Source organism: Anguilla rostrata, chromosome 9 (genome assembly GCF_018555375.3).
Source record: "Anguilla rostrata isolate EN2019 chromosome 9, ASM1855537v3, whole genome shotgun sequence".
In the NCBI taxonomy this organism is placed as follows: Eukaryota; Metazoa; Chordata; class Actinopteri; order Anguilliformes; family Anguillidae; genus Anguilla; species Anguilla rostrata.
The window spans coordinates 23093332-23120801 of record NC_057941.1 but is presented as its reverse complement, the minus strand read 5'-3'; the positions used below and the strand labels follow the sequence as shown (position 1 = coordinate 23120801).

The following is a 27470-nucleotide window of genomic DNA, read 5'->3' as shown; positions in this document are numbered from 1 at the left end:
TTCAGTTTGAATTAGCCGCGTTGCTGTGGATTTATGACCGGAAAGCGCGGAACCCATTCTACAGAACCCTCACACCTGTCTCTGGCTCCCTGAAAAATCTGGCTTTGACTTTGCCCTGAGGAACGCTAGCACTTCCCCGACACTAATGTCTGCACTTGACCCCGTTTTCTTGCTTTGCGCTGGCCTCTGAGATGCACTGAGACATGAAGAAACCAGGAAGTATGACTGAGGGGATGGGACTTGCGTGTGCTGACTGAATGTAGCTTCTCTGTCCATGACCACCGCTCATTCATAAAGCTTGTATGTTCCACGTAAAGAAACTTAAAATTAGTAACTTTTTATACACATCTAGTGCAAATGGAAAATGTGTGCACATATACACCTGCATGCAAGCATATGGTTCAACTTGCAGCTGCTTCCATAACACAGTTAGTGTGCTGTATACTGCAGCACCTATAACACTGCTGCTAAAGCATGTAATTTAAACCCCCCTGATACAAATTAGACTACAAAACCATGTTTGTTTTAATCTATGCTCTTTAAACATGACAACAGCTGGAGTCCATGAGCCCTGTCCTCCTCTTACCTTTTATCATCTATGTTGGCCTGGATTAAATGAACATTTCACTTAAAAACGAAGTGTTCATATTTTTTCAGCAAATTAATTTTTGTGATAAACTGAACCGACAACTGCGTTTTAATTCTGAGTTAAAGAGAATGCCAGACAATTTCCTGCTAATGCAACTTCCAAGAGCTTGCAGTCAATGGATGGGGGTGCCAGACACAGGCTTGATTGGTAAGAGAGGTACTGATGGAATTTTTTGGATGAAGAATGGGAAAGGAAATTGGATGTCAGTCAGCTCTTCTTCCCTCTCTCTACAGCACATGGAAGAACAGAAGCAGTCTAGAATAAATGTTGTCGCTTCATCCGCCTGCGTGGCTAATGATGCCTGTAGCATGTCTTGGTGAATATCAGCTGGTTGCCAAACAGGCCAGTGCCCACAAATGCTCAGAGAATGTTTGGAAAGGTACAGTTGACTGTAATCAAGGTGCCAACGACGGAGGAGGCGTGTGAAATTAGAGTGTGATTTGAGAGAACCCATTATATTGCCTTGCCCACTGGATCAGACCTCCCACAGATGGGTTCTGGGACTTTGTGAACTCACATTACATGCACTGCTGTGAATAACACATACATGATGCTCGCTGCAAATGCCCTCTGTTGTTTAATCGATCATATTCTATATATGCTTGCAAATGAGTCAGTGCTTTATGAACAGCTTTAGTCATGGTTAATTCACTTCCTGCACATGTTTGAATAATTAAGTGCAATGAGGAATAAGATCAGTGGAAAATATTAGCAAATGGCAAACAACATTGTATTACAGTTGGAACCAGGTAAATTTATCTGTGCTCAAGCAAAGCAGCCTTTCGCATTTTACAAGCACGTAGGCCATACATCATGAGCATCCTGCAAGCATTTATCATTTAACACTAGGCGTCCAATACTCCTACAACAACAGAACATCTGTAGTTTTTCCTCCAGCTTAACTCAAAGAAGATTAGTTAAAAGCAGTTATCCTGCAACCTACCCTTTTAAGTGATATAGATCAGTACCAACATCAATAGTAGTAGAGCAGAGGTGAGCACTCAGTCTTGCCTGAAATACCTTTCATTGAATAGCTTGAAAGCATTATGGCATTGCGTACTTGTGCTCCGTTTGGGCCATGTGAAGGGATCTCGCTTTGAGTGAATAAAACTCTGGATCAGTAGGAAAGCAGGTGCCAGAACAATACAGCTACAGCACTCCAATACCTACCATCGTGGTGGCGGTGGCCATGGCAGTAATGTTGTGCAGAGTGGCGAGAGAACTGGTTGCTGCCTCAGATCCTCCACCCGGGTCACATTGACTGCACCCTTGAGCAAGGTAATTAACAAGAGCTGCTTCTGTAAATTCCCAGCAGTCTAAGTGGATAATGCTTCAAAAATAATGTCTGTGAGTACCCCTAGGTAATGGTGCCTTCACACACACGCGCGCACCCACACACGCACGCATGCACACACACACACACACACACACACAGCGACCTTCAGAATTATTCATACCCTTGATAAACAAAAGCAAAGACAGCTTCCATACAGGGAGGATCCTCCACACAGGATCTTTGAAGATTCTTTAGGTCCTTCATTCTGTGCTTGGGGACTGCCCTATTCATTTCAAACCACAGATTTTCAAAGCACTTTTGGTCTGGAGACAGAGGTGTCCCTTGCAGAACAACAAGTCTGTGATCAGGTAGCCATTTCTTGATTGTTTTTCAGGTATGCTTGGGATCAGTAAATTTGAGGAATGCTTGGGAGTTCACGATTACATTGACCTTATCAAAAACCCAAGAACCAGTGTATTTTCAACATGAGCGACCTCCTTCCTACACCAAAACCACAGTTCGTATGCATGGACAGAAAGGTCAAATCTGGTCTCATCATAGGTAATAATTATGTTTGTGATAGGCTGTTAACATTTAATATATTAATATTAAAAATTAATATGAGATAAAACTCATATAATATCATAGCATAGAATAACCATCAAAGATATTAACTAGAAATTGAAACTGACCATCATTTGCTACAAACATTGTTTTACAAAGATTTTGAATTCTATGGATACTCCACATATAAACAATTGGGAAATGAGATTCTGGTGCATTTCAGTAGTGAAAAGCATGTTACTTCACTTTTTTTGCAGAATTAAACATAGTTGAGATTCCCTTCCTCTTTTCAATCACAGAAACGTCATGCTGATTATTACCATATCATTCTTCTTTTTGTTTCATACAATCTATATTTAATCAATTCTTTTTTTATTAGGACACATCAATATTGACTGCTTCTGCTCCAGAAGATTGCTGAGGGACGTGCAGAAATAGGTTTCTTATTTTTTTTCATTTTCAACTGAATGAATACTTCAAAAAGCCATGAGGCACTGCATATGATTATATCAAGTAATGAAAGAGTAAAACGCATTACGGTTGAACATTTCCTTGCATTCAAGTGTGCTGTCGGAGCCCACAAACCAGAGAGGAATTGGATAGAGTGGGGATGTAAAGTGGCATATTTATATATGGGGCAAACTCAGCCCTGTACTCTATGTTCTGAATGAACACTAATGCACAAAACAGAACAGCTGGACGCTAGAAGATATCCCATGCCCATTTCGGGAACATAGCTATACGCATGTTGTTTTTGCAGATAATATATCAATTTGATGAGAGATGTTACATTTTGGCCTCCAACCCCCCACCGACCCCCCCAAACTGTATTGCCTATCATCCGTGTGACAGTGAGTGCTATCATGGGCCATTGTTCTCTCTGACAGAAATATCACAGCAAACGTCGTGCTGTACATTTCCGGAGAATAATGGCCTGATTACCACTCATCAAGAGATCTGCCACCTGTCTGCTGCATCAGTCCACAAGCCCGCCAAGCTGTCAATCACGCTGTCACAATGCCAAATTAGAGGGCACAAACCTCCGACTCACTGTCTCGGAGCAAGTGACAATCGGCAGTAAATTGCAGAACAAAAGGATGGATATTCATGAACAGTTCTGATGCCACAAAATGAACTGAAAACAAACTTCCTCAGAGGAGGCAATTCAGAGAAAAGTTATCACCAAATAAATAAATTAAATAATGCTAGATTCTTCTGAAAGTTCTCATTTCAGGTTTGGAGGCTTGAGTATATGTGTTTAGATAACTGGTTGTATGAATTTTGGAAATTGATTAAACACTTTAACGTCAGTGTGACAATCAGTTATACGTGATTGGCTGTAATATACGTAATACATGTAAGATGACCTGGCACACACCCTCTCTTCTTGGACTTCCTCATCTCTTCATTAAATTTTTTTTGTAGCATTCTGTTTTGAATATGTCACCATTTCTACAGGTTCCATTTCTTCTTGATACACTATTACTGACCCTGAGTGCATTACTTATCCTTCCTCCATGGCAGGGGTGTCCAATCTTATCCAAAAAGGGCTGTTATGAGTGGCGGATTTCATTTTAGCACAGCACTAAGGCACCTGATTCTACTTTTCACTGTCTTGATTGAAGACTCTGATTAATTAATTTGTTGAATAAGGAGTCATAGTACTGGGCTAAAGCAAAAACCTGCACCAGGCCCTTTTCAGATAAAATGGTACTAAGGTACTGCAGTTCACATTCTATTTAAGTGCAAGGTAGCAATTCATTATGTATGGCACTCTGGATATGAGCATTTGCTAAATGAATGTAATGTAATGTAAAGCAGTGCAATAAGGAACTCATTCTTCTGACAAGACTCGTTCAGTAACCTGCAGAGGGAGTATAATCACAACCAACTTTCTTTCCTCTTAATTTATGAAGTACATTTATACAGTCCCTTTCACTGCAAAATCACTTCAATGATGGAGAGGGAGGGATAGCCACAGCCTCCAAAGGGGAACACCCTCCTGTGCGATACACAACATATCACTCGCCTCACGTTCGAGGTCAAAGGAAAGTATTTATTTTGCCATTCAAACCGGATAAATGAAAAAGGAACAGGATGAGATTTTGGCCAGTAACACCAGGGAACACCCCAACCCTTAGTGATAAGTGCCATAGGATATTTAATGACTGCAGTGAAGAGCCAGGAGCTCTTCTGAAACGGTGTTAAATTATGTCATAAATAGTTCTGACTGGTCCCTTTGGCCCCAGCATTGTCCTTCAAAAGTTTTAGCCTTGTACCTCGGGAATCGATCTCACTGATCCCTTTTCGCAATGCAGCCAAAGAGGAGATGACATCTTATTCTTCAGGATTGCCAAAAAGGAGTGGTGGGGAGACAGAGACTTGCACTTAATCAATCTCATACTTAAATTGACTGCATACATATATTAAGAAAATGGACTCCCCGCTTAAACCATTCGCAAAAATGTAAAACGTTTCATCCCCTACTGCATCCCTGAAATTGGAAATGTCACGACTAATAAATTTGAATGTAATTTATTTAATATTGTGCCCTGCGCTGCCTGTTTCTGTGTCACATTACATCCCAAATTTCTGAGGCGCTGGGTGTTTTCCTAGATCAACGGCTGCTCAGGGCTGCTGTCATCTTAGGCAATGAAAAATGTAACCACAGGCATTTCAGATATCACTAATTGTCAGATGTCACATTCAAGTGTGTGTGTAAATGCATGAGCATGTGCATTCATGTGTGCATGTGCGTATACAAATTCCCTCCATATCACAATGCACAATGAGTAGTTTTGAGGTCTAGGACATGACTGTCATTTTAAAATTTTGGGATACTGTGCTGTATTTTTTAAACAGTGGCTTAAAACAAATAATTAAAATGTTTTTGTGTGTGTATGTGTGTTTTTTTTCATGATGTCTGAAATCTTTTTTGGTACTGTCACACGCCTGAATTCAGTCAGCATATGTCCTTAATTCACAAGATAACACGGTGAACTTTAGTTTAGCGAGTTCAACAGCTAAAAAAAAACACAATTTAGCAGAACATATTCACTCAATTTGTGAAGAAAAAAAAAACATTTCAAATTAATGAGTTAATGTCGAAGTTAAGAATAAATGTTTGTTGAATCTTGGCCATAATCCTGAGACACAAGCAATGGCATTTCAGAAGCATATGATTATTTTCTTTCATTTATGCAAGCAAAAACCTTGAGACCACTGTGGGCATGTTACACTCAACTTTATTTTAAAAAAAGAAAGAAAAAACCTTGGAAACATAACAGTTGAAATTAATACAATTTCTTGTGTGTGTGGATGGGGTGACTATCTGGGGGCTTGAGAACTGTTTACAAATGTCACTTCCGACAGCATTTACTTTTTTAATACATTTTATGCCAGCGGAGACTGTGTTGGCAAGGCTCAAAACATTGCTTAAATCTTATGGCTTTCATTAGAGCTCCCCACATAAATGTCAAACATGATAACACACAATCTCTGAATAGCAAGCAACATTAAACCCACACTATCAGCACAGCTGCATATTGGCTTTCGGAGAAATGATTCCATCACAGAATATTGACATATTTTTGCGGTGAGCTCATGTCCGTCTTCGGTGTCGGTGATAATCAGTGAATTAAAATTGACTTTTGGCGTCCACGAAACCCAATGGCGGCGAAAGAACCAGCATCCATATGCATTTAGCCTTTCTTTGAAGCGAGCTGAATAATTACAAACCCATGCGCTGTTATCTGCTTCTAACAACATAATTGACAGCCTAAAATAGAACCAATCCCATCAGATTATTTGTGTTCAATTTGGAGCGGTTTTCTGCCACATTTCTTATTTGTTCCAACATGTACATAGGCCAATCATACATATTCCAGAAAGGAGTCAGCAAGTATATAAATATGTTGATAATATTAGAAAACCTCTCAGCTGCACTGCATTGCCTGTAGGGTATGAGTCACTCTGCATTGGTTTAAATTGACTGGGCGCGACTTCATGCACTCATACCGGTCTATAGCCATTTCCTTGAACCGCCAGCGGAAAAGTGATCCACACATTGCATCTCGCAACTTCAAAGGTGAACAGACTAAATTCTAATTCCCAAAGCACTGTGCTTAAAAAAATACGAAACAAACAAAAGAAATTATATTGTCATATCAACGTGATTTACAAAGTTGCAGTGAGTGCATTGCTTTCTATCATTGTGATATATGTTTTGTTTTATTTTATATTATAACATGCGTTGCAAATAACTCAAATATACCAATTTATCTATTTTTTAATCCATGAGCCCCAAACTAAAAGGAGAAGAATATATTAGAAATAAAAACAAACTTTATTTACAATTTATTACATGATTTCAGCTTTATTTACATTGTTTCAGACTGACAAAGACATTTTGCGTTTCTTGTGATCTGCTGACTTTATGACAGTTGGCATAGGGGAATTTGAGGGTTTGTGGTCAAAAGCAAGAGAATAATATACTTCAACCAATCCAAAGCAGCTTGTACAGCAATGTTTTGCCAGCATAGGTTGTATACGTGTGTATTACCCAATTATTCAAAAAAGTACACTGTATCTTATTTTTGGTTGGAACTATGTCCTATGATACACGCAACTTTTCTTTATTTTTAAATGCAACACTTTATTTTGTTCATTTGTACAGCCTCTGGACCCAACACCATGGTACAAGCTGCTTCGCAATTACCTGAAGTGTGTTTTCTTGCTTTAGAGCATGAACCCCCAAAATCCAGCCATTGTTACGTCAGCTGGTTATCAAAAACTTCCACAAGTATCCAAAATATACTTCCTTGCCAATAAAGACTTTCTGGGGCAATCAAAAGCATAGACTAAAAATGAAATTATGTCAGGGATAGAAAACTTTCCTTTTAACCTTGAATTTCAACTGAATATAAGTATTTGTTTTATTCTACACAAACACTCTGGCAAATATCAGCCATCATAAAAAATTAGCTTGCCAAATTATGAGGGGAAAAAAGACCAGAATTTTCTTTAAAAGTACAAAGCATTGAATTCAGGCCAGACTTTCATGTGCTTTTATTTTCTCATTAATGCTGTCTTACTAGGAAGCAAGTACAGGAGGTGAGTTGACTGATCTTTTAGTAAAAGTTGGCATGGTTTTGGACTATGATTTTAATATTTCTATCATCATTTTTTCTTAACTGCCCACATTTTAAAGTTAAAGTTTACAGAGAGAGAGGTATGAATGTTTTTCTTATAAATTCAATCATGTGAGTTTGTGTTTAATTTTATTTAGAAGGACCTACATGTTTCCCACTAAAAAACATTTATGAACAGGAACACAACTCCAGCAATTCACCATCCCACAACTGTTAAGAGTTTAATTTGATTTTATAAAAAATAATTTGTAGTGAAAACCGATGTATATGCAGACCCATGTTAGGAGTAGCTTTGGAAAACCCCGGCTTAATAACCTGCATACAAACCGTCATAGCAATAGCCAGAGAAGAAAAATGCCTTGTTTTAAAGACAATTTCAACTTACCGTTTGATGTACTGTGTCTCCACATAATGGTGGGCTCTGGTCTTCCGATAGCCAAGCACATGAGAGTGACGCTGCTGCCCTCATTTACTGTGATGTCAGAGGATATGTTCACAATCTTTGCCGGAACTACAGGGGGAAAAAAGCACACAAAATACAAACAAAAAATGTCATTTCAAACAATAATACAAAAACGACTTCAAAGGAAAATGTTTTCTCAGCTGCACCAAGCAGATAGCTTTTGTAAGGGCGTGTGGTATGTATGTCACATACTAATGGTAAGGTAAACAACTCCTAATTTTCAGAGATATCCTCTTGGTACTCTTTAAATTGGCAGTAAGTACAATTTAAGTAAACATAATCCACTGGCGTCCACCGACTTTTGGAATGAGTTGTATTGCTTCCCCGTGCAGGTTTGTACAGGACTTTGCATCTCATTGACCTTTAAATCATCTGCCTACTTGAACACAGTGATCATTATGCATTTATAATGTTCATTTTTCTGGTGACTGACAGGCAAATTACAGATGGCATTTTTTATATTTCAGCGAATATTTCTATTTTTTGAATCCCTCACAAAAGAAAATTTTACCCTGTCAAGAAATTTCTGCATTCAGTTCCCTCACTCTTTTCCTAACGAGACATGACATGGTAGATTCTACAATGACCATGTAATGTCTGCCAATATCAGGTCCTTAGCAGCAACTTCATGATCCTTTATGTTTACAGTTTTTTTTCTTTTTGTAAAGAATTATAAGTACTGTACATAATACATGATAAACGGACAAGTGAGGACTTCCTCCATGCTAAGATATTGTAATTTTCTGACACTGGGAAGAAAGTTCACACCAGGCCTGCAGGACAGCCTATTTTCGTGTTTTTTGTAGGCTTGTTCAAAAACACCTTGCTGAGATTTCCTCCTTCCTCTGCATACCTTATGATGGCTCACGGCTACCGCCCACAACAGACACACAGTGCTTCCGTGGTTCTGAGTGCTGTCTCCAGCCGTTTTTTTCACAACATGTGGCATGTTGCAGAAAACCTGCCCGCATCTCAGGCTAGGTGCTCAAGAGATTCCACGGACAGTGATTCAATCCCTGAGGGCAGTCAGCCAGCCAGAAAAATGGCAAACGTTTCTCAGTTAGGAGATGTTGAAACAACACCCGTATCGCCCTCTCTAAAAAAGGAAAATACAACAAACCACTGGCTGTCGTCAAACGTTCATCTTCTCCATTACCCAGACTCAGTTGGGGTCGCACTTCAACCTTTTGGGTAATGCTCACCATCGCGCTATACAGGTTGCTATACAGGTAGTTATGCTCAACGAGCCTTGTCACAGTCTTAACCTATTAAATTTTAAATAAGTTCAATGTACATCCTGTGAATTAATAAAATCATTTATATAACATGAACCACATAAAGACTGTGGGATAAGCAAGGTTTAATTCAAAACATGCTTATTTTCTAAATCCAGTATTTCCAACAGTCAATGTTTATGTTATTTAAGTTAAAATGTTTAGCACTCTGAAAACTGAACACAAGTGGTATTGCATGCTAGAATCCCTCACTTGAGCTACAAAGAAAATATATTTTATATGATTTCATTAAATAATTATTACTGAAAATAACAATTATCAATTCAATTACTGAATTCATTGATAGGTTAGTCTACAGTAGCCTGGTAAAATCAGCAAGCCAAAACAAACTCTGTATCAGGTAGTAAGGCTAAATCTTGTTATTAAATAAGAGGGAGTCAATTAAAATTATGAATTTAAATCATACAGGCTAGGGTTAGGCTTGTTTATGACATGAACTGGGCAATCAAAAAGCTGGTCATGTACTTAAAGTTAAATTATGTTGGTGAAAACAGGGCTAAACACCATGATAATATTATCAAAAGATTCATTAATTGAATCTCTTTCTAATGAGACCAAACATGAATATGTCATGTGGTAACCCAGTTCAGCTACTGAATACCTATAAAAAGCACCAAAGTTTTAATTTTACTTCTAACAACAGAAGAGTGGGTTACAACTGTCAAGCCTCAACAACCATCTATAGAGACATTAAGATTTTCAACCAGTAATTTCAATTAAATGTCACATATTGGATTCCAACTTAAAATTCAAAAGACCATGATCATTGAAAGTGCATACTTTTTAGCCAGGCAGGGTCTCTGGCTCATTCCAGAAGGCAATAAAACAATGGAACTGGTTGAGAGGGAAGATGTGATTCTCATTGCCAAAAGGCATTCCTTTTCCTGAATGCAGAGATAGAACAGAGCAAGTTTTCCAGATCAAATTATATTGTCTATTTCTCAAATATGGTAATCAAAAACTATGTATCAGACATGACTGAGCAACTGCTTTTTTTTCTTGTCCTGTGCACTGGAAATACCTGTTTAAAGACTGACAGAAGCCCTCAGAAGTTTAAATCCACCCATAGATCTACCTGCCTGTCAAAATGTCCCCATTTAATCTAAAGCATTCTACTATCATGTTCAGCTTCTTCTGCTTCTTCTGTAATGAGGGAAAAGTAAGCATAATAGAAGTCAAGAAGCCCAAAATGTAATTTTCAAGGCCTCCATAATCAACTTAAATGCAGCAAAAGGAAATATGTTTAAACGGCTGTCCATCGCGAACATACAAAAGAAATAAAAAAGCATTCCAGTCATGGGCGTTAAAGTCAAATGAGTACAGTTTTACTTGTTTTTTCCACTCCAGATCATTTCGGAAGACAAATCTGTGAAAACTCGAAGAGGAAAAGGCAGATGCCTGTCTCTACTAATGGAGATTTGCATGTATCTTTCTGTCAGCACAGCTGTGCATGAGAGAGTTTTCTCAACTAAGAAACGGGTGAAGACAAGAGTGACAGACAAGACTAACAGCGTGGCTATAGATAATAAAATAAAAAAAAACTTGTTTCTGTGAAAAAAACCCTCCTGTGGAGAAAAGCTAAGCAAACATAAGCTGTAGAGAGGTGCTGGACCACAGTTCCATGAGTACACAGAAAGGGGAAATAAAGGACTCAGAGAAACAGCTGGCCGAGGTGACCTGGGCCCAGGCCAGAGAGGAAGCAGGGAGTCACACGTGTGATAAATAAAAGTTTGGACGCACTCAGCATCATGGCCGAGCCAGAGACAATGTGAACTAAACTGCCACTTCTGTTTTTGTCAGAAATTTGTCCTCTTGTTTTTTTAAAGTTTTTTTTTTACTCCTTTCCCTCAATTTGGAGCGCCCAGTCGCGCTGGTAGTCCCTTCTCGCGTTGTCACCGCAACGTCCTCTGTCAGTCTGGGACGGCTCAGACAAGCAGGCATCTCCTCTGAAGCGTGCTCCGCCAGCTGCTGCTTCTCTTCACCCAGCATTCCAGTAGATGAGCTGCCTGGTAATTACGCTGGAGGAGTGCGCTTCAAGAGCTTCTGGCTCTGACAGGCTGCAGGTGCCTGGAAGACCAGAGGAGCCACTGTCGTTCCATGAGAGCGGTACAATCCCATTGACACACACCCTCTCTCAGCAACACTATTGCCAATTATGACAGCAGGGTTCATCACTACACTGAGAGCCCCTGCTATTAGCGGATCGTGCGACTCCTGAGCCCCTACATTCGAAACCAAGTTGACAGAATTATAGTACAATCTGATGTATGAAGTACAAGCGGAGCCAGCCAGCATTTACTCCCATCCTCTAATAGAGGTAGATGTTTTCATTAATGGGATCGCTGAACTTTCCAAACCATGTTTGTGACTGAATTCTGATTGTGTCGTATCAAAATGCAAAGGAGCGGTTTTTCAAAGTTGTGTACATTTGCATGCGTGATGCATCATGTTAGCACGTGTGCGTTAGCAACCGATGCATAGTTAATGACACACAGCCATGTAATTGCATACTGTGACCTCACACTGCTGTGCTGTGTTTCTCTGCCACTGCATACTTGGAGGAAAATTAAACTAAACTTCTGCAGAAACATTATCCATGTATTATTAAAGTGGGAACTAGACCTGAGTGTATACTGTAATACTAAGGTTGAATGTGTCTTGAGGCAGAGCCAGTGGGACTCTGCAGTCAGATTGACCTTTGGAACAGCTGCCTGCTGGAACTCTGATAATTGCGCATTTATAATGGTTTTGTGATTCTGAGAGTCAGGCATGGGGCCCTCTGGTTACGCAATGCGGAGAACTTGAACAGGATGCCTGAATTCAGTAATTAACAGGGAATCCAGGAATTAATATGGAATCCATTAAATCTGGAAAATATGAGAATGTTTAATAAAAATGCATTTATTATTCTAAAATGACAAACTGTATGAAACTAGTGTGCATTACAATATTCCAAATCATGACACTGCCATCTCTCTGAGACAAGCTGTAGCTGCAACTGCAGCCTAGCCTTCAGTTAAGTTTTACATGACTGAGCTCTGAGACTCTGAACACAACAGATCTAACAGTTTTTCAACCCTCACCCCTCAAAACAAACTCTGCTACCACCAACAGCATCTATCAGGTGGTCCCAGCCCCCCACATAGGCAAAGTGGCATGTAATTTTATGTATGTGTGATGTAAATAATTTTGAAATCATTTCAGAATAGCTGCATCTAGTTTTGCCCAGAACTCTGATGACAACCCAAAATGTTCTGCTTTGTTGTTTGTTGTTCCTGAAAATTCTTCCCCATTTTAGTATTCAAAACAAAAATGAGAACATTTATTTTAGCCCTTTTTGTACCTCCTGGATTTGCTGCCCCAAGTTAAGTACTCATTAAAAGGCCAATCTGAAAATAGAGGCTCGGATGCCTCTTTCTCTTGAATTAACCTATAGACCTCCATATAAATTTTACAGGAAAATATACAGTATTACTATCAGCATATCACACCCATTCACATACAAAAGTCAAATGGTGCCAAATTGTGCCAAAATGTATGAAGTATGTCTTTTTTACGCTTAATACAGGGGATAAAATTGTGGTAGTGTTTGTGTAGAAAATGTTATGTTCCATTCAAAAAATTCTCTTTTCTAAAAATAAATAAATAAATAACATGGCAGTGTGAAAGTTAAACCTTCAAGAGTTCTGGAGTCAGCCACTGTACCTCCCTAAATACAAAATCAATATAAATGGTCAGATATTCTGCCTAAAAAGGACTGGGCTTGTTATAAGAAAATGTTTCTTGCCCTATAATTATGGGAAGATGGGAGTACTGTATTTCACAGTACAGAACAGCAGTGACACTTTTAAAAACACATGACAAACACTATGGTGGACAGGCAACGCATTCATTTTTGTTCACGTATCAGACTGCGTCTGCGTTGCTGTAGCCCGCATCTGCGTTGGTCTTACAGCTGGCCCCACAAAGGAACGCGAGGTGGGGAGCTGACTGTAACCCGGCAATAATGAGGCGGACCTCCTCAATGCCTGTTCAGTGGTTGCCGGGAGATTCCGAGCGGCTCCTTTTGGGATGGTTGATCACACGGCAAATCCGAACTGCGGGACACGCCAACCTTTTCATTATGATTCACCAAGGGATGGAGCTGGAAATTAATTTTGAAACACAAGGGAAAGGCAGTCTATGCAGGAGGCAGCTTCTCCACAGTTTGTTTGAAGCAAGATCCAAAGGGCCTGCTGTGCTTTGCAAGTATATCCTTATTACCATTTCTTACTTTCAGCCGGTAACTATCCATGGAGGCAGAGCGTACAGTGTGTAGCTAACAATCAAATACAATGTTAAAAATGAAAAAGTTAGCTTTATTTCATCAAACACCAAGCTTAAATCTGTTACAAAAAACACAAACAAAGCAAATAAAAAAAATAACACACTGGGGTACTATGTACCGGCCAATTTTCTTGAATTTCAGATACGAGTTCCATTTGAATGTCTTCTGTTAAAAGAACACAATGGCATTTCATCAAAGGGAATATGGAGAGCAGCGCTCTCCACAGTCACATGTGGCATTTCCTTAGGCCTATTCCTATGGGGAAAATAAGGCCAGCGGATGTCACTGTGCATGCTGGGGCTGTCAGCGCGGAAATGGCGCCTTTATACCGAGGCACGGCGAGGAAAGGAAGGTCGCGCCCAATTAAAATGACCGTCACGCAAACGACGCCTCGGATATCTCCTCCGTCTGAGGCCTGCAACAATTACAAACAAGCGGCGGTAGCGGCCTTTTAAATCTTCTTGATGTATTTTCGCGGAAATTCCCCACAAGGGAGGTGTGTGGCTGATACGGGGAGTCCTGGGCGTATGGTTCCAGGGGTTAGCGGGGTGAAACTCCCATCCTTCAAAGAGACAAATTTCAGCGCTGCGGTTCGACTTTGCCCTTGAATCAAACCACTGCTGCGGGGAAGAGGAACGTATTTTCCGTTTCTACATGAAAGTTACCAGACGCTCTGGAGAAATGGAGGCGGGATAAGTACACACGTTCTCACATCCCTCCTAGCTTCTGGGACAACTCAGACATTCATCAATAAGTGAAGAAAACTTTCCACAGTAAAAGAAAAGTGAAAATGCATCAAAATGGTTTCAGAGTACTTAGTTATTTATTTATTTATTTATTTTGCTAAGGCAAGAACTGCACCACTATTTCTGAATATTGAAAGCAAACTACGGAACAGGTGGCAAAGCTGGCATTCGCTGTGCTCGGTACTGGATGCGGTGGTATCCTGGCAGTACTATAAACCTTTTTTCCATTTCAAACGGCAAACAATAGCATGCACTAACCTAGAAAACATTCCCCTTCCTGGATCTTAATATTTAATGTCCATCACAGGTGGAATGCATACACAAAACACAAGTGCAGCTTATCAGGGTTTCCTGATCCTTCTTTTCTCATCCTATGGTTCAGCCATCCAAATCAAAGGCATTATTTTTGCTCTCTCCTATCATGTATAATTGATGTTTTCAATTCTGTCATCCATGGTCTTTTGTTGGTTGGAGCTAGCTTTGTTCTTGCTGTTGCGTGTACTAGTGTATGTGTATGAGTGTGCATTTAGGTATGTGTGTGTGTGTGTGTGTGTGTGTATGCACACATGCATACAAAAAAGCATATGTTTCATATTCATTATAAAATGTATTTTATAAATGAACATATGCATACAGTACATATAAATGATAAATGTACATACATTATACATTATGGCTGAGTAAAAGTACTTGAAACATTTTACATTTTTAATAACAAATCATTTATCTGCTATGTTAACTCACTATTGTAAAGAGTCACGTCAGTCAGCGCTGGCATGGATTCATATTTTTAACAACTACAGCTCTGGCTAATCGGCTGGCCTTCCTTCCAGGAGGCATGAAAGATCACTCACACAGAGTGCAGACCACACGAAGGCTAGCATTCTGATGTAGGCTTGTAGCTCTTCATCATTAGCCTGTTAGAGAAACGTACCCTCAAACGGAGAAAACTGCCCATATTTAGGGAGGGAAATTGCTGAACCAAGAAATAGCTGACAGTTGGAGTAACGGATCACGGAGGACGGTGTGACTCTACCTCCCAAATGTAAGGTACTGAACTTCATTATTTGTCATATTTGAATTGTTTTTTTTCTGAGCTGAATGATTCATTTTATGAACAGCTCGTTGTGTGAAATGAATGACCTCCAAGTATTGTTGGTTGTGAAATGATGAAAGCTACTGCCAATTCAAACGGCACAGAAAATAGAAATGTAGAAGCTATACTGTATGTTGCATTGTTATGCTAATATTACTTTGTGTCTTTTTTTTCTGTTAACCATAATTTCTTTGCAAATACAAATACAGATTACATTTAGTTAGAGCACATGTTAATAGGAGAATTTAAACTTTTTCTATGATGGATTCAAATGTACTATACAGTTGAAAGATGGCTGACAGCACTCCTTAGAGGGATCTAAGGAGTGCTGTCCAGCCATGACCCTCTTCTAAGGATGGAATGTAATAGAAAGGGGCACAGTCATCATTCATTAGTTGCCTTCAGATCGCACCGTGTGTAGACATCATTAATGCGTTCCCACCCCCACATCACCAGCAGGGAGTATCCAAGACTGAAAGGTGCAAACTAACAACCCGAAAGCCACAGAAGCCGGATGAATCATTCCTACAGAAATCACTTTCATACACAACCCTGCAACACACACACACACACACATTTCCATGCATATTTCAAACACAAAACTAACACATGTTGGGGTGCAGCTTGTTATTCCTTTTTCATTTTGAATAATATAATTTGTCCAGGGAATTAAAAATATTTACTATCGAATTAAGGAAATTAATGTGCCCAAGGAGCCTTAAGATTCAAAGTTGCAACTTTCTAGCCCAAATCTCAGATCTCTAAGAACAATAGTAAGAGACAGCCTATGTGGAAACTATAGAACAGCATGGTGTGGATAAACAAGACACAGACTTCGAACCGGCCAAAAAGAAAAAAGAGAACAAAACAATCACTGTAAAATGCTCCATACACGTTTCCTTTCAGTTTTCATTTATTATTAATTATTTTGCTATGAAAATTAACTTTAAAATTGACTTAAAAAAAAAAGTGTTCTTTGTGCCCAGTGACCTTACTGTTAATCAAAACTCCAAGACAATGGGCCTAAGACTCAACTGTCACAACAGGTCGATTTTCTTGCCAATAATATCCGCTGCTTAATTATGTGCTTAATGCTCTCAGGATCTTCACAGGAATCACTGGAGATCTGTGTGGACTGTTCTTCCGCAGGCAGCCCTGGTTAATCTGGTCATAAGTCAGCCGAGGTGAAAGGCCACTTCATTCTGACAGAGATATGACCACCGAAGGACAGCCGAAGCTGTGCACACTTATTTAACATTACTGTGTGGCCTTCACTGGCTTGCTTAACAAGAAAAATCACACATTTTAAGATTTATTTTTTACTTTTAATGCACCATCCACCTCTAGAACTGAATATTTCCTGAGGCATCTCAAGTCAATATAAAAACATATTAATCCTTTTGAGGCCCTTATAATTGAGTTTCGCTACCATGCAAACCATGGTTAAAAGACAATTGAATTAAAGCATTGGCAGATCTAATACCTTATCTAATACCTAATACCTAATACCTGCAAAATAATTTTACTAATGAGAAAAATGGTTGCGTAAGAGCAAAGATTTCATAGTGTTTGTGTGATCAATAATTTTCACACAAACACAATGCAAAATGCACTTGCCATTTTTGTTATATTTTTATGCGAAGGTATTAAAAATATTCCCCCAAAAGCAGTTTAATTTTGAGATTACCTATGAAACAGAGATGACTGTTCATGGAAGTCCAAAATGCCCCAGACACCCATGAATGTCATCAGCCATCAGCCTGCCTCCCCCCTCTTCAAAAGATGCTGTCGGAGCCCCTGGAGCAAACGGCTAACTAGCCTTCAACATTGATATATCGTTACAGCCACGCATGCTGATGGATTTATTTGTTACGTTTATTATAATTGCTTGGCATTGGCCTCGGGCAGGAACAGGGCCGTCTGCGCAGAAAATGCTGATAGCACACAACGGGCGTTTTGAAAAGCCGTCAGCGCCTGCCCCGGCCCAGATTTTGGGGGGAACAGCGAGCGGTGCGGCTTCGACACCTCCGAGGAGGCGAGGCAGGTTTGGCTCCCATCGCCTCGCCACCTGTGGCGGGGGCCGCGCCTGCAAGGTGTGCGAGATCCCGCTCCCAATCTCAGCTCGCAAAAACTGTTCCTGCTTCCACGGTATTTAGCGAACACCTGCTCAAATTTATTAGTAGATTTCAGGATGAAAAAAAAAAGAAATAAAAAATCTCTGCAGGGGGTTTGGCTTTAAGAGTCAGGGAGAAATAGTTTAAATAAATTAAGTTAAATTAAGTTTAAAAAGATAATGAAATCATATTCATATGGCAAACTATAAAAAGAACAATGGCTGGGATAAGACATAATATTTTGATCATTGTGGTCAAAACTGATGACCTTTTCAAAAGTGTGAACAGCAGGTGAGGCATGAGGCAGGGGTTCGAGCCCCATCACGGCAATTCCTCAGCTGTAGTCCCTTAGCTGTCTGTTACCTCCTCTGCTTTCTACCTGACAGAATAAAGCAAAAAATACAAAAGGATGGCAGACTGTCCTGCTCTTCTTTAAAAATAAAAAAACATTCATGAACACCAGAATGGGTTTGACAGCTGCATGCTTTCATACTTATGTTACGGCATCCAGGCCTGGTCCCACACCCATCAGAGCGGTGGGCTGTAGTGAGATTCCCATGGATACTTCAATCGTTCTTCCATCCAAAGAACCCACTGGGTGGATAAGAGACACACCCTGTGGACTGCCTGGCAACAATGTGCTACAAAGCTCCTGATTTGCTAAAGTGTCGCACATAAGAACACTGGATCATGCCCTAAAGGAAACAGAGCACAAAAGGGAACTGTTTATTGGCTTTCGGCAGCCATTTAATAAATTGTGATTGAAATGGAACAATGGAACAACAATTTTGCTGACGCAGGGGTTAAAAGACTTTGATTTACAGTATTTTGCAAACTTCTTCTCTTTTGTTTTTGTGATGTATTGACTCTCCCCATTTTACACTCCTCATCTATTTGTCTGTTTCAAGATAAGGAAGGCTGTTTATAGGGATTAGCGATTCATCTTCTGCTACAGAACAGCTGTCTGTGACATTAGACATCCCATTTTAGAGAGCGAATCAAGGTAGGGCTCTATTTATCCAATGTTCGTATTGACACTGCCTTCCACCTTTCAGAAAGCTGTGATTGGTCTCCACATTTAGTTCAGCACTGCCTAAAAATGTGGAAAGCAGGTAATGAAGCAGTTCCTAATGCGCTAAAATGGCAAGGCTTCCCTGTGTCCTCTTCCCCATTCCCTTGCACTTAATGCCTCTGCATATTTCAAATGGCTCATTACTCATGTTTGGAATACAGAAAAGACCTGGCGCACCGTTCCTGTAATGAGTCCCGCAGCTTAGGATATAACCGCACATTCAACCGAACAACAGTCCTTTTTTCCTTCTTTTCTTTCCCCTTCCCTTGCCTTCTGTTGAAAGGGGTTCAAGTCTAATCTGGACCATTTCACTCGGGGAAACAAAATGGGACTAATCCACGGCTTCATTCATGGCAGTTTGTAATGAAATTGAATTACTCCTACCCTTTCACACGCCACATTGTGCATGACATTTGGATTCTGGGGGAGAGCCCACCTCTGAGACAGCTGAGTTTGGCTGCTGACAGACTCCTCCATGCATAAGGTCCAGAATGACAGCTGAGTTTGGCTGCTGATAGACTCCTCCATGCATAAGATCTAGAATGAGTCATTCTGTCAGTCAGACCCCTTGGTGCTCAGGGTCTAAAGCAGGCCTGTTTAACTACATCTTCCTTTAGGGAGGATTCTTTTAAAAAATGTCGTAAATGGACTAAATAATCGTTCACAGACTGCTTATAAAACAATGTGTGTATATTATCTATTGTACATGGGTGTGAACAAAGTTTGGGTGATGCTATTTTTTTCCAAAGAGCATTTCTATAGCAGGCTACCTTTGGTTCTGGTCTGGTCTGGTCAGGTCATCTAGAATAAATGATGTCAGATGTGTCAGACAGGCTCCACAATTTGCATTGTATTGCGGTTCCCATTGCTTCTTGTTTCACTGGGGTATAAAAAAATGAGGTAACACATGCATTACACTGTATGTGAATCATATTTCTCAAAAAAGGAAAGGCAAAGAACTGCCAGACGAAACAAAAAGAAGTGTTCTTGACCTTCACGTCAAACTGTTAAACTGTTTTGGATCATGAATTGGAATCGGTTATTATGGTGAAGTGGCACCAAAACTGAGGCAATGCACGCAAGTGGTGGGTTTGTATGGTGGCTGAGACATCCAAAGCGAAGCAACATTATCACAATACAAATGCAAATCGGAAAACACATGAACAAATAATAAAACACAAATACAAATATGAAAACACAACAACAACAAAACAAACGCAAATACAAAAGCGTGAAACAAGAAAACACATCTCTGAAGCTAGGAAAGAAAGAAAAAAGCAACAAATTGCAATGCAACTGCAAATTGTGAAGCAACTGCAAATTGAATGCACAACATTACAAAACTCTGCTGCATTTCAGAAAAAAAACAATAACGAAAGCTGACGACCAAAATATAGGTGGTCACACTCATTGTTTCAGGTGAGAGTGAGCATGAGAATAATAATAAGTGTGAGTAATAGTAATGATAATAATAAAAAGTGCGAGGGAATGGGACATGCTACATTTTGTTGCTCTATGTTGTATAGCATTTGCTGTGAAAACAATTTTAGGGCAGAAAAATAAAAAAATATACAGAAAAATCTGAACAATCCCAAAAAGGCTTCCAACACCTGCAGTGCTTGGACCCCAAATAATAATGAACTAGACTGACCTTTTCGGTTTTACATCTGTGTCCACTGGTGTTGTATAAACTGTTGTATACTGTTTAGGACTACTGCTACAGAGCTAATGATCCTTCTCTTAACAATGGGCAACACTGATTAAGCAGGCTGCTATAAAAGTGGTTTGTAATGTCTTATTGAACACAGTACTGTCCATGGCTGGCCTGGGGATAATGAGTTTGGTTTTCAGAGTAATCAAAGATGTGATTAAATGGTATGTTCAACAGATCGTTAAATGTTTCCAAATGTCTTGTGTTGTTGGATTTTACTTTTGTGAGTTAGAATGTGGTACTATATATAACAAGATGAAAAAGTAATATATTTATATATATGGCCGAAATATATGATTCAGGTATGATTTATTTAAGTATTACATATTCAGCTTTAATTCTCTGATGTTTCACATTCACTTAGACCAGATCTATAGCACATTAATATTGCCTGAAGATAGTATAATCATCAAAGCACTTCAACAAAGTCTACCTCCCCCCTCCACGCACACTATATTGTGTTACTAATTGGTAAAGATAATGAGCAATTATACAGGTGAAAGAAAAAACACCTGCAAGGGTAATTTACTTTAAGGAATCATTGTGGTTATCCAATAAATTAGAGGACATTAAACATTAAAGGAGAACTTCAAAATAATAAAAAAAATCATTTGATATACAGCCATTTGCTACAGATCAAGTGAGAACACATAACAAGTCTGTCTTCATGGGCAGAGGCATTTAAGAGGATAGAAAAGCTAATTAGATTCTCCCATGAAGACCCATGAAATGATCCATTCTCACTAGGTGATTTAGGTGAAGCTTTGACATTAATAAACTACATTTTCAAAATACACTGCAACATAAACTTCCTCCAGAGCATGCATTGCTAATAATGCTAATGTCATTCGGTCTCTTCCATGTACGTCTATTTGGGTAAGCCGGTATGGTACAGAGTTAAACTGCAGTTTTCTGAGATGTTTCAAAATGAAAATTGGCTAACCGAACACTCACAAGACAAAAAAGTCAATTTAAATATGAATTTAAAGGTAATCACTTTCTTTACATTTGGAACAGAACTGAAGAGCATTGACTGTGAAATGAACTGGTCACAGTGGCAACAAACAGATGAAAAAACATTGACTCAAACTCTGCAAGAGGTCAAATAACAATAACTATAAGAGTGCACTCAGTAGAGTGCAGATATCCGCCAGGCGTGTTAGCTTTGCTGATTCAACAATAGAGGCTACACAATCAATGCAACCAGACAAATACCATATTACAAGTGTTTACCATGTGCCACTGAAAATCCCAAAAACGCCGATTCAGTGAAGTAACGCTCAAGGTGGTGACATGTTAGCTAATTTCATTCATATCAGCCACGATGTGTTAGACAGAGCTAATGCTGACGTTCTAGTCTGGCACTTTCATTTCAAATCTGGACAGGAACAATCTGGACAGGAACAATTCCAAAAAGACCAGCGATGTAAAATATCAATTTCAACGTGAAAATTCCAACAAAATAATTGCCACAGATTCAAAAATGAACGTACCCTGTTCGTTGGCGGATTATTTTGTTGGCATTTTAACGTTGAAACTGACATTTTACATTGCTGGTCTTTCATTTCAAACGGAGGCAGTTGTTGATCACTTGCGGCCCCTACTGGCCAGTTGGGAGAAGTGAGGAGTTAGCATTCAATGTATTTCAATGGACAATGGTGGAAATTAATTCAAATAAAATACTTGTCGTTGACCAATTTGCAAAATATTCGAGAATTCAGGTCCTTGGCCAGCTGTCAGCATGCACAGCAAGTATTAGGCTGATCGACCCAGTAGTACGCGATATTAGCTGCAGACAGATACACGGCGGAGATAACAATAACATAAACAATAGTAATGAAAATGAATAAAAATTCAGTATGCATAATAGACATGTGTATTGTTTAGCCTACAGCAGAAGACGTGTATCTGTTCCACTGTTCATGTGTGTGTGCACGTTTGAGTGTGAGTGTAGACAAATACGCATAAACACAGGCAAATTAATCATGATTATTATTCAACATGGCACTTCTTTAAAAAAAAAAAAAACTGCACTCATGTCAGGAAAGGAGACTAACAAGAGTCCCTACAGCATATGGCAATTCATCCTCACCTCATGCCCCCTGCGGTTTCATGTCCTGAATCTCTCACCTCTGACTCAAGGACTGGCTGAAAGGGAATGAGCCATAGGTGCTGACCTGTGCTAGATCTCATATGGCGCTTCTCCATTGACCGGCACGGTACAGGACGGCAAGCATTCGTATCCTACCTGTGCCGTGTTGCCTGTTGCGCTATCCATTACACAACAGACCCGTGACAGTAGGAGGAGTCATGGGTGGAGTAAAGCGTCCTAAATGTGTAATAATTAACTCTTGTATGTATTTCTATACTCTGTACTCTCATATGTTTTCTTGTATGGGGATGGGATGATATGAAAACAATTTTCACTGTCCACCATATTTTGGCAATTTTCCAACACTCTCATCATCACTGTTGCATGCATCACAAAAAACTATTACACTACTAACTAACGCTAACATTACAGTGTGAAATATCCACATTATATAATACCACTAACCTATTTAAAGACACTCAATTTCAAAAATAACGTATATAACCGAAATATTTGAGCAGTAATACTTACATAGCAATGATGACATTTTATCTGTGTTCAGTAGATAGAGACAGAGACAGTAAATCAATGACAGTTCTATCCACTTCTGTTTTGCTCCAGAAAACTATGTCAGTTAGGTCTATCAGCAAACATATGGCTTAGCTATGCCCCGAAGTCCTCAATAATAATAATATTTTCCAAGAAATTACGAAAAGTCATTGACAACGTTTCGTTAGGTGCAGCATCTGTTACTGCTATTACAGAGTGAATGCGTAAGTGAATGTGATGATAAGAAAATTTTCAGTTACGCTGACCTATAAAACGCCATGCCAAAATTAGATATGTTATACATCGTTAGAAAGTTTATACTCTCACCTACTGAATAAATGAATTGTCAATCAAGCCAGACTGTACTAAAAAGGGTGACGACGCTGTGAACAACACGAGTGGTATTACGCACACCTATTTTGGAAGGTACCAAGGCATCACAAATGCACATATATTTCGCAAACAACAACAACAACAACAACAACAACAATAATAATAATAAAAATAATAATAACCATTACATTTTTTTCCTAGTTTTCAAACTTTCAAATAAACAGCTCTACGGTGCCTAACCATTTGCATTAATCAACAGAATCCCCCAGATTCCACAAAAATGTGTTTGATATAGTAGAACATGCTCTTTCAGAAGCTGATGAGTGAAAGGGGAATAATTGCATTTTGCACCAGGAAATGTTTTTGTGTAATGAAATGATAGTTTGCCAAATGTATTCAGTGCAATCATATGCTTTTGAAACATCATCCTGGTTTGTTTGTGCCTACCTCTCTGTACTCTCAACAGCCAAATTTCCCCTCGACCACATCAAAATTCTCAGAAAAGGAGAACAACACTATTATAACTAACTTTCAACTTTCGTTGAGTATAAATAGCCTTTCAGCATAAAACAGCATAAAGCATAAACACAAGCGTTTTCTTTGCAGACAGGTTTATTTTATATGATTTCTGAACTTACAAAACTGTGTTGGTGAATATAAAAACAATCAAATCAACTTCCTACATGCCTCAATGCAGAGACAATAGTAAACTGCTCTGGATTGATCATGCGATTATTACTAATTGCATTCTGGTGTTCAATAGTCCTATTTTTTAAAATATTTTCCCCCCCGCACAGATAAGTCTGCAAGCACTTCTGAATACATAAATTGTGCACTTAATAGAGCAGGAGAGCACCCTCTTAAAATTTTTTTTTTTATGCATGAAATTTTTTTTGCATTGAATGTCCATTCTACATCAGTCCCTTCCATCACGGACAGGTGTATTTCTCATTTTAACACTTATTACGTTCTTCCCATAATGGGGAATCCACAGGGGTAGGTCACTAAATAGCCTTTGTTAAGCAACTATTATAGACAGAAATGACCAATAAATAAGGGATGTAAAGGATGCTAAAATAATAACCTTGTTATAGCACAGTGTGAGAAGGCAGAAAGCAAGTTACTCTTTCACAGCACATGTGTCATCATTATCTAGCTTACTTGTTGGTCGCGAGTGTTCATGTCATACAGTTGAGATAGTGGCATTCCCCCCGAGAGACCGCCATTGTTCACTGTAATTAAGCAAATGAATTCCAGGCAGCTAATGGTCTCCTTCTGCCATGGCAACTTATCTGGGCCTGAATAAACTTCAGCCACACCATCCTACTTAGTGAAGGTCACGTGTTTTATTTCACCCGCATAGCTTGTCGTTATGTCAGCAAGAAAACTAGGGGCACAAATTTAAACACCAAATGCTGACAGAAATAGAAATAAATATGGCTTGGTGCACATCTTCAGATGGCAAGATGGAAAAACACAGGTGGTCATTCAAAGTTTGAGTGACAAATGACAGTGTGAAATTGCAATCATTCATAGTGGGAAAAAAGCTGTAATTCAGTTGCTACAGTTGTTACACTTAAAAATACTGACTACACTATATGTGTGAACTGCATCATGAATACATGCATTATTATTATTATTATTTTTTTTTTTTATAGGCAGTGCTTTGTAGGCATTTGTTTTGGCATTTTTGTTCATTGAAAACATGTTTTGTTGATGTAAACCCATCACCCACGTCTTGCTAACTATAGTCTTAACTGGTGGTATAACTATGGTACACTGTATATGTGCCCTGTTCTGATTTCAAAGCCTTACATAAAGATAAATACCCTATACTCAAAAATCAACCATCCACTTTTATCCTTGACCAACTGAAACCACAACAAATGCCTACCTTCAAGTTAATTAACATTAACTGATTGGTAACAAGAAGTTCCCATTTTCTGTTGCATACATTTTCATAAATTTGTGTCTTTACAGCTGTATCCACTAGAAAATCCAATTAGATACTTAGAGATTTATTTTGCTCCCAGGGGCTTTCTGTCCCAAATCTGAGGGGGCTTCTTGCCCAAAAGGGTAAAACTAGATTTTCACCTTTAATAAAAAGTTTTTACCTCTGTCTGTCTCAATTACTCTCCCCATGAATCCCCCATACACATTTAAAAATAACTATTCATGTACAGCTTAATAAAAATGCAAAGATCACTATTTTTCACTGACATAATTTGACCTTTTTACCTCTAAAAGATTCCAGTGAAATACCTCTCACAAATATTGAGAGCCAGATGAAATGTCAAAATTCAAAAGAGCAGAGACATTCAATAAATGTGCTGAGATGAAATTTGATGCAATCTATTGGCCAGGAGGACATCTTACCTCAGGACACATCTCCTCCCATCTTACCCTGCACCCATGCTCTTTTTTCAGTCTCAACATTACTGCGGCAAGGTGCAGTAAAGAATTTACATGTCATAGCAGCCGTGGAAAGCAGACTGTTGACATTGAATTTGAAACAGAGAACCACATTAATAAGCATGCAAGGGATGAATCAGCCCACTAATGACATTGATGAGTAGCGTCGGTTCAGCATTCATTTCTACATCTTCACGGAATCCAGGAGAGAATGGAGGTCGGTGTGCTTTTGAAATGACCTTCATACTAGCCTTGTTAATGCAAGGATTTTTCTTTGTCTACTCAGCTGAGGAGCGCTGGGCTCAGGGAGCACAGCGGGTTTCACATTTAAGCCTGGCCTCAACACGCTTCCCTTTCCATGACTACTATCAAATTACCACCGATCGATATCCGGGATTGACGTTTTCGGAGAGGCTGCAAGAGCTTTTCCGATGACACGCGTTTTCAGTGGAAATCGGCCTCAAACATAATAGATGCAGCTTTAAAGCTTTGTGTCTCAGCACCATTTGATTGCTCTAATTTCTATTATTTAAAGAGTCATGGTGATTGTATACGCAGGAAAACGACCCTCATAATAACCAGATGACAGACTCTCGAATGGAGTGAACCAGGATAAAACAAGAGGAAAAACTGCACAAAGGACTACTGCCGTCACATGATGTAGGCAGCAACCATGAAATACCATCGAGCAGACAGCACACTCTGACCTCAAATACCCCCTTCATGTAACAAAAAAGCCAAAAGAGAAAGATGGGTCACATCCTTTTGTCAAATGTTTTATACAGCACAACATATTTAAGCCTATTCGCAGGGACTTCTGGGAGGCAAACATCTCTCTGCGTCAGGCTGTCATACCCCTAGGCTAGATTTCCTTTCACAGACTGGATGACCGTGATGGCCATTTGCCATGGCATTCTGAACGAGGCACATCCTCCTCTGGCAGTGACAGAGCACGAGGTCCAGAAACGAGATCCACGCCGCAGCACACCAGCATTGAAACCGCGTGGCTCTTACAAGGACCTTAATAATGGCTGGATTTGCAGCAAAGCTGTAATTTCTGCCATGATTTTCCACAAGGCTGTAATCAGATGGGGTGCAGCTGTGGTTGCGATCTCCTAGCTTGTGTTTTATTCATTCCCAGCAAATCCTACTCTTGAGGTTTATAACCACCCCGCACAGACTTATTACAGAGCTGAACTATCTTTTTTTTGTTGTTGTTTTTGCTTATGGCTATAAAACCATCACCCACGGGCTGAGATTAAAACAACACATACCTTCTTTAAAAGCCACAACCTTATTACTGATCTAATAATCCACCATAGAAAGGAGAGCCTGATTTCCCCAAATTCTGTTGCACTTCATTGTCTTGATTCATCAGTAATTAATCAAAAATCCACAAGCTAATTAGTGTGCATCTAATCTTTTAAAAATGAAAAACAATTGTTTAATTTTTCTCTGTAATTGGTGTCAGATAAAGGAAATAAAAAAGGTTAATGAGCTAAAGGAGATTTAAAAACGCAAAACAATTTCCATTTGGAAAAGCTGAAATTTCTTACTAATGGACAAAATACTGGGAGGTCATTGTGTGTTTGTAAGTGAGTCATTAGTAAAACCAAACAGA

The 27470-nt window shown here is 39.3% G+C and overlaps 1 protein-coding gene across 1 annotated transcript in view; it reads right to left on the bottom strand.

Moving 5' to 3' along the window:
• Positions 1–27470, bottom strand: part of LOC135263282 (opioid-binding protein/cell adhesion molecule-like) — a 190808-nt gene that overhangs the window by 51768 nt on the left and 111570 nt on the right. The window contains exon 3 of the mRNA XM_064351094.1: positions 8025–8150. Within this exon, the coding sequence (XP_064207164.1) occupies positions 8025–8150 (126 nt within the window). The remainder of the gene's footprint in view (positions 1–8024; positions 8151–27470) is intronic.